The 14,997-nt window shown below is 38.1% G+C and overlaps 1 protein-coding gene across 1 annotated transcript; it reads left to right on the top strand.

Moving 5' to 3' along the window:
• Nucleotides 1-3,296: 3,296 nt before the first annotated feature.
• Nucleotides 3,297-3,819, top strand: LOC131218473 (premnaspirodiene oxygenase-like). The gene has a single exon (XM_058213032.1). The coding sequence runs from the start codon at nt 3,304-3,306 to the stop codon at nt 3,817-3,819; it is 516 nt and encodes a 171-aa protein (XP_058069015.1). The 5' UTR covers nt 3,297-3,303.
• The last annotated feature ends 11,178 nt before the right edge of the window (nt 3,820-14,997 follow it).

Genomic DNA, 14,997 nt, shown 5'->3' with positions numbered 1-14,997 from the left:
ACTTAAAATGGATGGCTTTGCTCGGCCTGGCCTGCTGTGTTGCATCCATGCCGAGTTGGGATCGGCTTGGCCCACTGAAGTGCATCCGGCCTTGCTCGGATCGGGTTGGTGCGCTTGGCCTGGCGCGGGTGCTGTGACGCCTAACCTGCTGTGGACTCTGTTCAGGAACTTGCCAGAGCCTAAAGTCTGCATAAGATGCTTCCTCGTTACAAAGTCCTCCCGTTGAAGGGCTCGACTAGCCCTAGATCGAGTTAAGATTAGAAAACGACAGTTGTCTAATGTGACACTGGCCACACCGAGCTTCATGCAGTGAGTTTCCTTCGTTTATCTTCTTCAATTCCTTGTAAATTTAGGATTTTCTTGTAAAGGGGGCTGGATTTCACCATTTTCGTTTGAGGAATCCTACTGTGCACACATGGCACTTGTGTACAACGTTAAGCATAGTTGATTTTTATGGGACACGCCCAGTTGGGCCATATCTCAAGAATCTAGTTGATTGGGATGTGGTAGCCATTTGATAAGTGTCCTGAAAGTGTATCAGGTTTTCTTGAAACGAAGTAGCCATCAACACTCAAGGGGCAAAATGGACGACAAGTGCCTTTTGACCCGATCCGAACCATAGCCAACTCGATCCGACTCGGTATCTCTGACCGAGCTAGTCGGACTCGGTTCTGGTTAGCCCAGCCAAGATCCGGTTCGGATCAAGTCAGGCCTGCTGAACTCGATCCCAAGTCGGATTGAGTTCGGGTTAGAGTTTTGACAATACTGGATCGAGTTGAGTTGGACCTAACTCGGTTTGACTCGACTCGATGCCTGCCTCTAGGGAGAGGTGCATGTTATAGTTGTCTTAGGCAAAATACCTTGAAAAGGTATTGGTGAAGTTTGGGATGGACAATGTTAAATCGGTTAGCACATCCCATGCTACTCACTTTCGGCTTTTTTCAGAGTAATATTCCATTACAGATGAAGAAAAGTGGTTTATTTCTCGTATGTCTTATTCGAGCGTAGTTGGCTATTTCATGTATGTCATGGTCTCTATGAGACTAGATGTTTCACATGTAGTCGGTGTTGTGAGTAGATACACATTAAACCCCGACAAGCAACATTGGGAGACCATTAAATGACTACTTCATTATCTATAAGGTACAACGGACTATGTCTTGACATTTGAGAAATAAGAGAAAAAACTTGTAGGTTATGTTAATTCGGACTACGTAGGGAATGTGGACAACAAAAGGTTGACTTCCGGGTTTATTTGTTTTGCTACTAGGTGGAGTGATCAGTTAGATGTCAAAGCTTCAGTCTGTGTTTGCTCTTTACAACCAAAGTTGAATATATGGAAGTGACAGAGGCATTCAAAGAAAGTGTTTGGTTGGGAGGAATGATGAACAAGCTTAGGCTTTAGTAGGAGGTCATCCTGGTTAATCGTGACAATAAAAGCTCGATCAATTTAGTAAAGAATTAAGTATATTATTCTCGTACTAAGCATATCAATGTTTGTCATTATTTTATTCAACAAACAATTGAGGAAGGTGGTGTTACTCTTGAAAATATCCACACGAGTGTAAATTCGATGGATATGCTTATAAGGGTGGTTCCCACAGAGAAGTTCAAATTTTGTTCGACCTCTCTTGGTCTGGAAAAGGTTTTGATGAAGGCGGAGTATGTAGGAGAAGCAACGATGGTGAAGCTATGATGGAGATGATTAGATATGGAGCTTGGAGCTATGCTTCATGATGATTGAAGTCATGGTGGAGATTGTTGTATGAATGTCTTCAATTTGTACAGAAATAAAGGAGCCCGATCGATTAAGTGAACTCCATATTAGACAGATTGTTCTCTGAATAATTTTGGACAAGTTTAATCGATCGACTTGGGAGGATCGAGCGATCAACAAAATTCATGTAAATTCTTTGGACACCTTTGAGCATGTTCGATTGCTCGAACATGTGGGGGCTCAATCGATCGAGGGTTGCTCGATCGATGTTGAATGATTGATGCTTAGATCGGTGGTGCGTGCGGTTTTGCATAATTGCGTGATTTGTTTCCTATTCTGGGTGTAACACTATATATATGGGTGTAATGTGGGATTATGATAGAACAATGATGGCTGAATCGATTTTAGGGTTTGGAAGGGAGAAAACAATGGTTTTCACATCTATAAGTTCATCTAATCTCGTAATTCGTTTTGATAGTGGATTAACTTGTTGCTTTGTGCCGTGGTTTTTTACTATACGGATTTTTCACGTAAAATCGTGTGTTCCTGTGCATGCTTTGTTTACACTTATCTTTCATTATGTGATTCAAATTTGGAGTTTGCTTCAGCGATTACCCAACACTTTTTTTTGATTACCCAACACTTTAAACAAGCTATTCAACATTACCAAGATCACTTCTATCCAATGTATATATGAGGGTTGATAATTATTTTTTACAATTGTTTTCCTCCAATTACCCTAAAATTGCATTAACTACTAATTTAACTGACTCATTGCGTGAACTTCCTCATGTTCCTTAGGTGATTGGAGCCAAATCCTTTTCAATTTTGAATGTTTGAGATTTTCTTTGTTTAAACCCATTTGATTAATTTAATTTGACCTTTTCCATCCCAATTGATAATAGAATAGGGATCTTGCTCCCTAAAAATTTCTAAGTCCCCACAATCCAACGCTTTCTAAGTCCCCACCATCTTGCTACAAGTTGATCATGATTTGATCTGAATTCTTGAAGCATGGCTCTTTGAATTCTTTGAATTTGATTATCAAAGGGAGCTCTACATCAATTCCATATAAGAGGTCAATGATTAGATGGTTCAGATCATCATATTAGTGTGATATTTGCATGGTAACACCTAACTAAATTTGTGTTGGACCTAATAATGGACCGTCCAGATCAATGGATTGGACTGTTTTAGTTTCCAAATGCAACTAGAATTTTTGTCCAAACTCAAGTTCACAAGGACAACCAATGGAAACGTTCTACCATCTAACACATATTCATGTATATTTAACGTAACACCACATATTAATATAGGCTTAGCAAACTGTCCACGTAGGACACTTGGTCATCTTGATGTAAGGCCATTCACATGGCCTTCTAGAAGATTATCAGTTGTCCTCTCTAGCTAACACAGCATATATGGATAGTTAGGATCATTAGATCATTATGATTTTTCATGATTTTAAACGCTAGTTCACTCTCGGCGCGCTGCAACTTAGATGTATGGAAAAAATAAAAATAAAAATTGTGCAAATCTCTGGTTAATGTGCTTAAACCAAGATTTTTTTTTTTTTTTTTCGGGACATGTTCTCAGCCGGGACTGCAACTTCATCTAGCACTCTAGAGTGGGCCATGACAGAGATGATGAAAAACCCTATGGTGATGGAGAAAGCCCAGGCCAAGGTGAGACATGTATTCAAAGGTAAGGCAAAGGTGGATGAGAGAGACACAAGCAAACTCAACTATTTGAAATTGGTTATCAGGGAGACTCTAAGATTGCACCCACCTATCCCACTACTTCGAAGAAAATGTAGGGAGAGATGCGAAATTGACGGCTACGATTTACCCATCAACACAAGCATCACTGTCAATGTATGGGCCATTGGGAGGGACCCACAACATTGGGATGACCCAGAGAACTTCAAGCCTGAGAGATTTGATGGCAGTTTGATTGATTACAAGGGAGCCGACTTTGAGTTTCTACCTTTTGGTGCTGGGAGGAGGATGTGTACATGTGTTGGAATGCTATCTGGAATAGTCAATGTAGTACTTCCTCTTGCTCAACTTCTCTACTACTTTGATTGGAAACTTCCCAACTGAATGAAGGGTGAGGATCTAGACATGACTGAGTCCCTTGGGGTTGCAGTAGCTAGAAAAACCCCACTATTTCCGGTCCATTGTATTCCTTTGCCTAGTGAATAAAAACAATATATGGCTATGTTGTATCAGATTCTGTGATCTAGATCATTGATCTGATGGCCTCAACATGGATCTAGGATGTCCAAATTATCTCCCATTTTGGGATACTCTCTTTGATTAGTGTTCTACAAATAGAGAGGTAAGAAAAATACAGCAAGGTTCACACGAGCAAGAAAGTAGTCGCTAAGACTGGATGGCTGGAATCTTATATATGTTTTTTAATGATTTTGTGTAATTACCTGTCCATGGTGGAGGATCATATCAATGGTCTGGATCGATTGACTGTGGGCCCTACTTGCACAGTCTAGTCCCATTTGGATGCCATTCACATGTTGTTTGCATGCTCTATCTTATGATATTTTTTTTCCCCCTTATGTATCATTGTGTGTGTTAACGAAATAAATGTGAGACGTTCACGGATAAAAGATTAAGTGGGATGACTTTGTTGTTGGATGGTTTTGTATTAGAGGTAAGCTGAACATCCCGAAAAAAAAAAAAAAAAAAAAAGAGACGGAAAAAAAGAAGAAGAAAAAGCTGAACATCCCGCAGACACTAGGGCTGAAATTTGGGCGGGTTCGACCTGACCAACCCGTCATTGGGTTGGGCCCGGGCATGATGTGTCGGGTTCGGTCTTGGGCTTGGGCTATACAAACACCAATCCGATAAAACTTGGGTCGGGCATGGGTTGCGGTATTGGGTTGCCAAACCCAACCCGAACCCGATCAATACATAAGTTATAAACTATAATTGAGTGTGGATCATCTGTGTTGAAGGCACAGGAGCCGTTGGGTCTCATTGGTCCACGTCATTTCCGATGAATCAAGATAACAAGATACACCAGATTTCTCTCTACCAAATAGATTTATTGTGTGCTAAACAATATGACTCTTAAAGGAGTAGTTGTCCTGTATTTTAGCTAGTTTGTTTAGAAAAAAATTAAGTTTTTTTTATTTTTTTTATTTTACAATAAATAACTATATATATAATGAATAAAATCATAGGTACAACAAATAAGACGTATATGAAATATAATAAACTAATATAATGATGAAAATATTAGCATGTATCCACCAACCCAACCGAGCTTTGCTTGGGTTGGGCTCGGGTTCGGAATTCCCAACCTGAGGTTGGGTTGGATTAGGGTTTGTTGGGTTTTAAAAAACCCACTCTTCTAATGTGTGGCTGCAGCCACCATGAAACATGAAAATAAAAACTGAAAGAGAAAGAGAAAGAGAATGAACTGAACTGCTGAATTTTTAAATGCTTTGGAAACGATTACACTGGTGCTATTTATAGGCTTTTCTCCTTATGTGAAAAGACAAAAAAATTCCTATCTAGATGCTTCCTAAGGGCAGCTAAAGAAAGAAAAAATCGAGAAAGAAATCTACTATTTATCTTAACATAGCTAGCAATCTATACTTAGAAAAGAAAAAAAATCTAATCTCACAGCTAGTTCACACGGTATGCACAACTAGCTTAAATATCCTTACACAGTTTTGGATTTGCACAAATCCACCACTGTGTCCAACACTCCCCTTCAAACCAAAACCGGCTTCATTCCAAGCATTGATCTAAGTCTCCTGAATGTGTCAGTCGGCAATGCTTTGGTGAAGATGTGTGCCACTTGTTCAGTGGTGTGACAGTATTCCAGCTTAACCAATTTCTGCTTTACTTGATCTCTAAGAAAATCATATCTTGTGTTGATGTGCTTGCTCCTTTCATACTGAACTGGTTATTTGGCAAGTTCGATTGCTAACTTGTTGTCCATGTATATAACAGTAGATTCCTCTTATGGATACTACAGCTCCTTTAGTAGATTCCTTAGCCAGATCACCTCACATACAGTGGATGAAGCTGCTACGTACTCAGCTTCACATGGGAACAGGGCGACCACACTTTACTTCTTTGAATTTCATGTGAATACTGTCGACCCAAGATAGAAAGCATAGCCTGTGGTGCTTTTTCTTTCATCTTGGTCACCACCCCAATCACTATTAGAGTATCCATACAGCATCGCTTCATCATCGTACGGATAAAAGAGACCAAACTCAATAGTCCCTTTGATATACCTCAGTACTTGTTTTGCAGCTAGCTAGTGTGAATCTTTTGACGCTTCAATATATTGGCTTAGAAGCCCAACACTGTAGACTATATTTGGCCTAGTGATTGTGAGATACCTTAAGCTTCCGATTAAGCTCTTGAATAGGGTTGATCGATGTTTCTTCCTTCTCCATCTTTTGTAAGCTTCAGGCCTGTTGTAACAGGTGTATTTACAGCTTTACAGTCGACCATCTGAAACTTCTCAAGAAGTTTCTTTGTGTACTTCTTCTAGGATATGTAAATGCCGTCGACTTGTTGCTTCACTTCAATGCCTAAGAAGAAGGACATCAATGCACCATCAGTCATCTCGAATTCTTTGAACATAGCCTGCTTAAATTCTTCAAACATCGCCTGGCTATTCCTAGACAACAGATCATCAACATATAAACAAGCTATAAGTATATCACCACGGGCATTAATTCTTCTTTATGAAGATGGCATGCTCATATGGACATTTGACAAAACCATTCTCTTAAAGATAACCGTCGATGCATGCATTCTAAGCACGAGAAGCTTGCTTCAACCCATACAAAGCTTTCTTCAGCCGATACACCTTATGTTCCTTCCCTTGCATGACAAAGCCTTCAGGCTGGTCAACGTAGACTTCTTCTTCGAGTACTCCATTTAGGAATACGGATTTCACATCCAGCTGATAAATCATCCAACTATGATGAGCTGCAAGGGAGATTATCTTTTTAACAGTGTCAAGGTGAGTAACTGGGGTGAAAACTTCTTCATAGTTTACCCCATATTTCTGTTTGTAACCTTTTGCTAGGACCTTGCCTTATATCGTTTGATCTTACCATCGGCATTCCGCTTGATTTTGTACACCCGTTTAAGACCAATGGTCTTCTGGCTTTTGGGGAGTGAGGTCAATTCCCATGTTCGATTCTTCTTGATGGCATGAATCTCTTCTTCCATAGCCTTTATCCAACATTCTTCATTCACAGCTTCCTAGAATGTGAGAGGCTCATGGTCCACATACAGGCATAGTAAATTCACTTCCTCAGTTTCTGTGTAGATGTCGTTGAGGCTTCTCATTTTTATAGGTGCTAAGGGTGAAGGAGAATTGGATGAAACTGTGCTAGCTGAATTCTGATTTGATGAAGTGGTTCCAGGGGAGATGGAACGTACTCTTAGACTTCTGCGATCTGAAGGGGGTGATGTGGGTGTCTGTTCCTGATTCACATGCATCTCTTCTTCATATTTTTCAGCCTCAACCTGACTTTCTTTGGCCGAATCTTCTTGGTTCCACTTCCAGGAATCTTACTCGCAAAACACTACATCTCTACTTACTACCACCTTATTGGTTAGTGGATTATAAAGCTTGTATGCTTTTGACTCTTCACTTTAACCGATGAAGATGCATTTCTCGCCACGATCATCAAGATTTTTTCTTCTCGCTTCTGGAACTTGAGCGTAGGCGACACACCCAAAGATCTTAAGGTGTGCCATGCTCAGCTTGTATCCACTCCATGCTTCTTGCGGTGTCTTGAATCTGACATTCTTGGTTGGACACCTATTGAGCAGATAGGCACTACATGCAACTGCCTCTGCCCAGAAATTCTTTGTTAGACTTTTCTCCTTCAGCATGGTCCTCGTCATGTCGAGGATGGTGTGGTTCTTCTTTTCCGCATTCCATTTTGTTGTGGCGTGTACGCTGCAGTGTGTTATTGCTTAATGCCATGTTCCTTGCAATATTCTCAAAAAATATTTAAGGTATACTCCCCACCTTTGTTAGATCAGAGGGTTTTGATTTTAAGACCACTTTCTTTTTCAACGAGGGCCTTAAAATTTTTAAAAATAGTAAAAGCGGAAGACTTCTCTTTGATTACATACACCCATAATTTTCTACTGAAATCGTCAATGAAGGTAATAAAGTATTTATTACCTCCAAGAGAGATTGGCTCCAATGGTCCACAAATGTCAGTGTGAACAAACTGCAACAGTTCTCTTGCTCTTCAGGATACTCTACTCGGAAAGGAGTTCCTTTTTTATTTTCCAAGTGTGCACGCCTCACACACTTGTTCTGGAGCATCAATGGCAGGCAACCCATGCACCATGCTTGATGAGGACAGAAGTTTTAGGCTACTGAAATTTAGATGGCCAAAGCGAAGATGCTACATCTAGGAATCATTCTTTGCTTTTCCATAAAAACACTTCTCAAGTATTGTATTTATATGGAGAGGAAACATACGATTCTTTGCCATCTGGACTTTCACAATCAAACATCCATATATATATCTCTTATGGAAAGAGAAGAGTTCTTCATGTGTATGACATACCCTTTTTCGAGGAGTTGTCCGAGACTCAGTATATTACTTTTCATATTAGGCATGTAGTACACATTGGAGATATAGTTTGGAACACCATTCTTCTGAAAGATTTTGATTTTGCCTTTACCTTTCACCAAAGTTTTTAATGAGTCTTCAAACGTTACATCGCCATGAACTCCTTCTGTGAGTTCCATAAAGAGTTTCTTGTCGCTGCACGTGTGATTGATTGCACCCGTGTCGAGATACTATACATCCTGTTGATCACTGTCTTTCTCTTGCGCAAGGAGAAGTGTGGGGCTTTCTTATTCATGTCTTGATGCTTTGGCATAGTTGGATTGTTCGTCTTGATTCATCGGCTTGCTCCAACAATCAGATGCATAGTGGCTAAGCATGTTGCAATTATAGCACTGGATGTGCTTTGTACTTCCTCGTCCACGCATCGATCTGCCTCTACCATTTCCTCTTCCACGGAAATTGATATTTTTCTGCCGGTTTTGGCCACGACTTTGTTGATATCCGCGCCCTCTGCCTCTTGCGCGATTGTTAGCAAAACGTCCACCACGTTGTGAATTTTCACGTCCACCATTGTTATCATTCAGAGGCAATATTGATTCCAAAGCTTGTTCCATTGGCATGAAACTGGCATTCTTCTGCATTCATTGTTCATAAACTTGCAACGATCCCATCAACTCCTCAATGGAGAGTTTCTCAATATCTTTTGATTCTTTGATCACCACAACCACATGTTCAAACTTAGTTGTGAGAGATCAAAATATTTTTTCAATAACTCGGACATCTTCAATCTTCTCACCATTTCTTTTTAGATTATTGACAGTTACAAGTAATCACAAAAAATAATCAGCAATATTCTCACCTTCCTTCATGTGAGTCGCTTCGAACTCTGCTCTAAGGGTTTGGAGCCGAACCCTTTTGACACGAACAACACCTTTAAAGATGGTGCTAAGAGTCTCCCATGCTTGCTTACATGATGTTGCTTCGGTGATCCGTTCAAAGGTGGAACCATTCAACCCTTGATAGATGAGGAAAAGAGCTTTCTTATCTTTCCTTCTTTGATCCTTGATATTGGCCTTTTGTTCGGCGGAGTAAGTAGCTTCTTGCTCCATTGTGAGCTCTTCGTACCCTCGGTGATGATCTCCCAAAGATCTTGAGATCCAAACAAGGCTTTTATTTGTATGCACCGGTTTTCGTAGTTGTCCTTAGACAACTTGGGTATTTGAGGTTGTATTGTGATTGCTATTAAAATATTTCAATATATATGCAGCTAAAGTTCAAGGATCGCCCACTACTTGAGAAAAAAAAACTGATAGATTTTACAAATCAAAAAATCTGGATAGTTTGATGATGGTGATGGGCAATATATATGCTACTAGAACTTGCAATAGTTTATAGACCATCTACTACTGAAATGCTAAAAAAGAAAAAAAACGATAGACGTTTCAAGCAAAATGTGCACAGCAGGCTTGACAGATTTTACAAGCAAAAATCTAGACATAAAAAAAAAATGATGAAGAAGAAACATCTTTGTTGGGTATTTGAGAGCCAAAACAGTTCAACAGGAATGCACTTCAGCCTCCTCACGACTGATTTGTTTTTTTTTTTTTTTTTGTTGGGTATTTCAGACCCAAAACAGTTCAACAGGAATGCACTTCAGCCTCCTCATGGCTGATTTGTTTTTTTTTTTTGGTTGGGTATTTCAGACCCAAAACAGGTAGTGCAGGACTTGCTTCTCACGGCTGATTTGTTTTGAGTATTTTAGACCCAAAACAGGTAGTACAAGACCTCCTTCTCACAGGTGATGAGGCCCAAGGATCAGATGCTTTGATACCACTTTTTTGGGTTTTAAAAAACCCACTCTTCTAATGTGTGGCTGCAGCCACCATGAAACAGGAAAATAAAAATTGAAAGAGAAAGAGAAAGAGAATGAACTAAACTGTTGAATTTTTGAATGCTTTGGAAATGATTACACTGGTGCCATTTATAGGCTTTTCTCCTTATTTGAAAAGAAAAAAAAAATCCCTATCTAGATGCTTCCTAAGGGCAGCTAAAGAAAGAAAAAATCCAGAAAGAAATCTACTATTTATCTTAACACAGCTAGCAATCTATACTTAGAAAAAAAATTATCTAATCTCACAGCTAGCTCACACGGTATGCACAGCTAGCTCAAATATCCTTACACGGTTTTGGATTTGCACAAATCCACCATCGTGTCCAACAGGGTTGAGGTATAGGAACCTAGAGTTGGGCTAGGGTTGAGCACCAACCCAACCCAACCCAACCTAACCCGCCCGACTTTCAGCCCTAGTAGACACATTCAATGTTGATACAAATCGTACATCAGGTGTGCCCCCACTGGTGCAGATTCTCTGGCCCAAAACTCAGAATGGTGTAATCAGTTGGGACACCGTCGAGAGAACGGGGGGCTAAAAAGGTACGTGGAAAGTGAACATTCACGAGCCACCTGATGACATGGTGGAGCCCACCTCATGACTATATATCTTAGCTTGCAATCATGGAATTCGTTGGCAAGTGCTTGACATGCCTACTTAGCAAAATTGGACCACTTTTGTATTATTATCTTCTAGGCATGTTATGAGCCCTTAGTTATCCTAAGTAGCATTTAATGCTAGGAAGAACTTCAATGAGCTTTCCGGCCACTGAATGCCAATGTGCACATTATTTGCCATTTAAGGACACATGTCTTTATTTGTTTATTTATTTTTTATTTTTATAAACATTGATGGGTTTTAATGATAAATACAACACTAATCAAAGTTTTTAAAAAGATTAATTCATATTTTAACATGATCGCAGTCTAGATCAACCAAATATATATATATATATCTAAGATATTATTGAAGCAAATTGTTGTTGATTCGTTACTACTGTAGATCTCCTTAATGTACAGAGAGTCTCTTAGATTTACTTTAGATAAGAAAAGATGAGAACCACCATTTGAATCTTTAAAGGGAGCTAGAAACTCTGTGAAGCAGATCCCACATGTAGGGACTTGTGGACGTAAGGGCATGCGCCACCCCCCCAACACACACACACGCACTCTCTCTCTCTCTCTCTCTCTCTCTCTCTCTCTCTCTCTCCCTCCTAACTCAATTGGAGACGCCAAGGGGGTGTGGCGTTGGAGCTCCCTTTGGACTGAAATGCACTTTTTTTCTCTCTCTCAAATATGATCTTATATAAGAAGAATTTAGGGATTTGGGGAATGCATTATTTATAGCGCTTTGCTTCTGTACTGATATTCATGTATCATATTGTGAGGGATTTCCATTCCGAATCCATATATTCAACCATCCAAATCATTTCACTATCTGTGATCATCATCTTTATATTTAATGCTAAAAAATGATCAAGTGAAGATTTGGAGGTGATTAATGAAGATTTTAAGTGCTTAAGAAAACTAAGTATAAAGGAGAACTAAAATACTGACTAAATCACAAAGTGTAATAACGGAAATAACAGATTGTTCGGTCCCACCTAAGGTTGGTTTGGTCCGACCGAAAGTGCACAGAACAATCCAACAACAAATTGTGATTTTCAGAGACAATTCGTCTCAACTTTAGGTACGACCGAAACCATGTTCGGTACCACAGAAGGGAGGTTCGGTGTGACCTAAGAGAAACAGACACTTCAAATGCAAATTAAAAAAATTCGGCTGCAACCAAGATACTAATTCGGAGTGAAATTTAGTGTGACCAAAGTGTACATTAGGTGCGATCGAAGCATAATAAAGTGCATAAATTTAAAGTCGGTTTGAATTTTTCCTATTTAAAGTGGTGATTTTAGCTTTCTTAGATACTGATTAGGGTAGAAGGGATAGAGCAAGGATTTGTAGAGCTTCTATAGAGTCCTTCTCCATTCATTAGGTTCTATTAAGTTTATATATATATATATATATATATATATATATATATATATATATATATATATATATATATATATATATATATATATATATATATATATATATATATATATATATATATTCTTTGGAATCATAGTTCAATTATGTCTTTGATTGACTGCTATCTTAGCTATGACTAAGAGGTGAAGTTTATAATTATTCTCAATATTTTAGTTTACTTTGACTCAGGTAATTAGTTTGTATGTTGAACAATTCATTAATATTTGGTTTGAATAAAGATTTATTTCTAGTTTACTTTGATCAATTGTCGACTCCAAGCACATTGGATGCTTAGGAAAGTCAAGAGTAATTTCTTATCTATTTTGCAAGGGATTGATTTATAAAATTCATTGATTTATCATAGACTATAATCATGATAGATGTTTTGAATTTCTTGGGATCAATACATTATGTGGGAACTAATTCAATTGAAGTTCAAATCCGTTTTGATATATGAATGATGATTTAAATGCTTCATTATCCGGTTGGATAGGATATTACTTTGATTTTAATTGAAGTAATCTAATTGAATCAAGTAACTTAAACATTAAGATATATTTATAAGTGAATCCTTAGTGCTATAGTATTTTATCCTCATTAATTCCTTTTCAACTGTGTCAGTCCTTAAGTTTAGATTCTATAAGTTAGCCTAGTTCTAGTTCTAGTGCTAAAGTATTCAAAGAATTGCACAATCATATGTCCCGATGGGTATGACCTCGGTCTCACCAAATTATTACTACATTATAGCCGTACACTTGGGGTTTGTTCGATTAATGTGGCATTTCAATTATAAGCAAATTCAACAATGCACTTAATACTAGGAATCAAAATAAGCAAAATGATTAAACATTTACTTTAATCATAATTGAGAGGAAACATGTTGGGATCACTCACTTAAAATTTAGTGATATTATCCCTATATTAATCAGTTTGCAATCACCTAAATATTTGTAATTTAAAATAATTTTCTATTTCCCCCAAATCTGACATTATTATAACAATCAAATCATTGTTATTTATTTCTTTTTCTATCTTTCTTCTTCCTTCACAAAATTTTGGAATGATTTCTTTTCAATGTGGGGCCCAATCAATTAACCAAGGTGTTCTGATCATCCCAACATTCTAAGAAAATCAAGAATTATTACTTAGTTACTTCACATAAATAAGACATTAAAGTTTTAAATCAAATAGAACATTCCAATGTATTTTTGAACGATCAAACCGATAAATCAATACTTCCTTTGATCGATCGAGGTTCGATCGAAATTTACTTCAATCGGTCAAATAAATCCGAAGTTCTATTATAACTCTTTGGACACTTTTTGCCCCTTTCGATTGATCGAAACTACTTGTTTCGATCGGTCAAACTATACCTTTGATCAATCGAACCATCTTGTCGATCTGTTTTCAAATTATGGACTTTGATTGCTAGAAACTTTGTATTGTTTTCGATTAATCGAATAATCCCATTGATCGATCGAACAAAAATAGGAAAATCTTGTTTAAGTTCTGAACAAAACTAATATCCATCCTAATACGGCCGGATCCAAGCAATTTAATCCATTCCTTAAAATATTATTGCCTAGATTTGTATTTCTAAATCATCTCTACTTGAGATTTCTCTACGCACCTATGTAATGAACATGTGGTCGATACACACCATTTATTAAATAGATCAAGAGAAAATAAGCTAAATTCATAAAAGTAAAAGAAATCTAAGTGCCGGGACTTACCTAACCAAGTTCTCTTAGAACTCTCTCTCTCTCTCTCTCTCTAGGATATTCTCTCCTCTCCCATATCATTTTAAAGAGAGTATTTTGTTTATTTATTTATTATTATTATTATTGGAATTTAGCAAAAAGTTATTATTAATACCACATGAATCAATCCTTCGTTCTCACCCATAACTATGAGTCACGGCGGCAATATTTAATCCCTTTACCTCTCTCTCAACCACAAGTATCTCTATCAATTCAAATATTAACTTATTTTTGTTCTTAATTTAAAAATTAAATTTTAACTACTAATTGCAGTTCCAAGCGTACGAAAATTCAGGGTCGTTATAAGAATGACACTCGGATTTTAGTGCATTTACACACACTTAGACCCTCATACAACTCTTAACGACCTTCAAACTTAATATACTTTGTATAGTTGATTGGTAATCAAAGCAACCATTAGAGTACTTACACACTAGGAAAGACATACGATCATACACTTCACTTTGGGACTAGCCAATTGTAGTTAACCAAGCTTGGGACCTTCATATCCGTACTTGTACGCATTTATTCTTAATTTTGATAATTTATCTTACCTACCACCCATGAATAAGCTTATCTAACTGTTGAGATTATTATCTAATGGCCCCACTCTCAGGTAGATATACACATCTTCCATCTACACTTCCCAGCTTTCATGTTATTTAACACTTAATTTACCATTGATCTAAATTATTGAGAATACTCTTCGTGGACCCATTAAGCTATCCAATTGTTTGATTTCAATTTAAAGCATCACATTATCATGAAAATGACAAATATATAATCTGAGCTATTAATTTATACCTGATTGTCAGTGACTTTGAATCTCTCATTGATGCAAGTCCATCTCCACACTGGGGTGGGGTGGCCCACAAGATGGGGTCTGTCCATCAGCAGGACCCCCCCTCGATCCTAACTGTCCATCACAACGGACTCGAGGCGAAGTCAACGATGGTCAATTCCCCATCCTAGGCTAGATTTGAAGGTCGTGCCCAGATCTTGGGCC

The sequence above is a fragment of the Magnolia sinica genome, chromosome 11 (assembly GCF_029962835.1).
Source record: "Magnolia sinica isolate HGM2019 chromosome 11, MsV1, whole genome shotgun sequence".
NCBI lineage: Eukaryota > Viridiplantae > Streptophyta > Magnoliopsida > Magnoliales > Magnoliaceae > Magnolia > Magnolia sinica.
This window is presented reverse-complemented; position numbering and strand designations above follow the sequence as displayed.

Bases quoted from the DNA above. Each gene is read 5' to 3' on its own strand.
- LOC131218473 (XM_058213032.1), top strand. From the start codon at position 3,304: ATGTTCTCAGCCGGGACTGCAACTTCATCTAGCACTCTAGAGTGGGCC.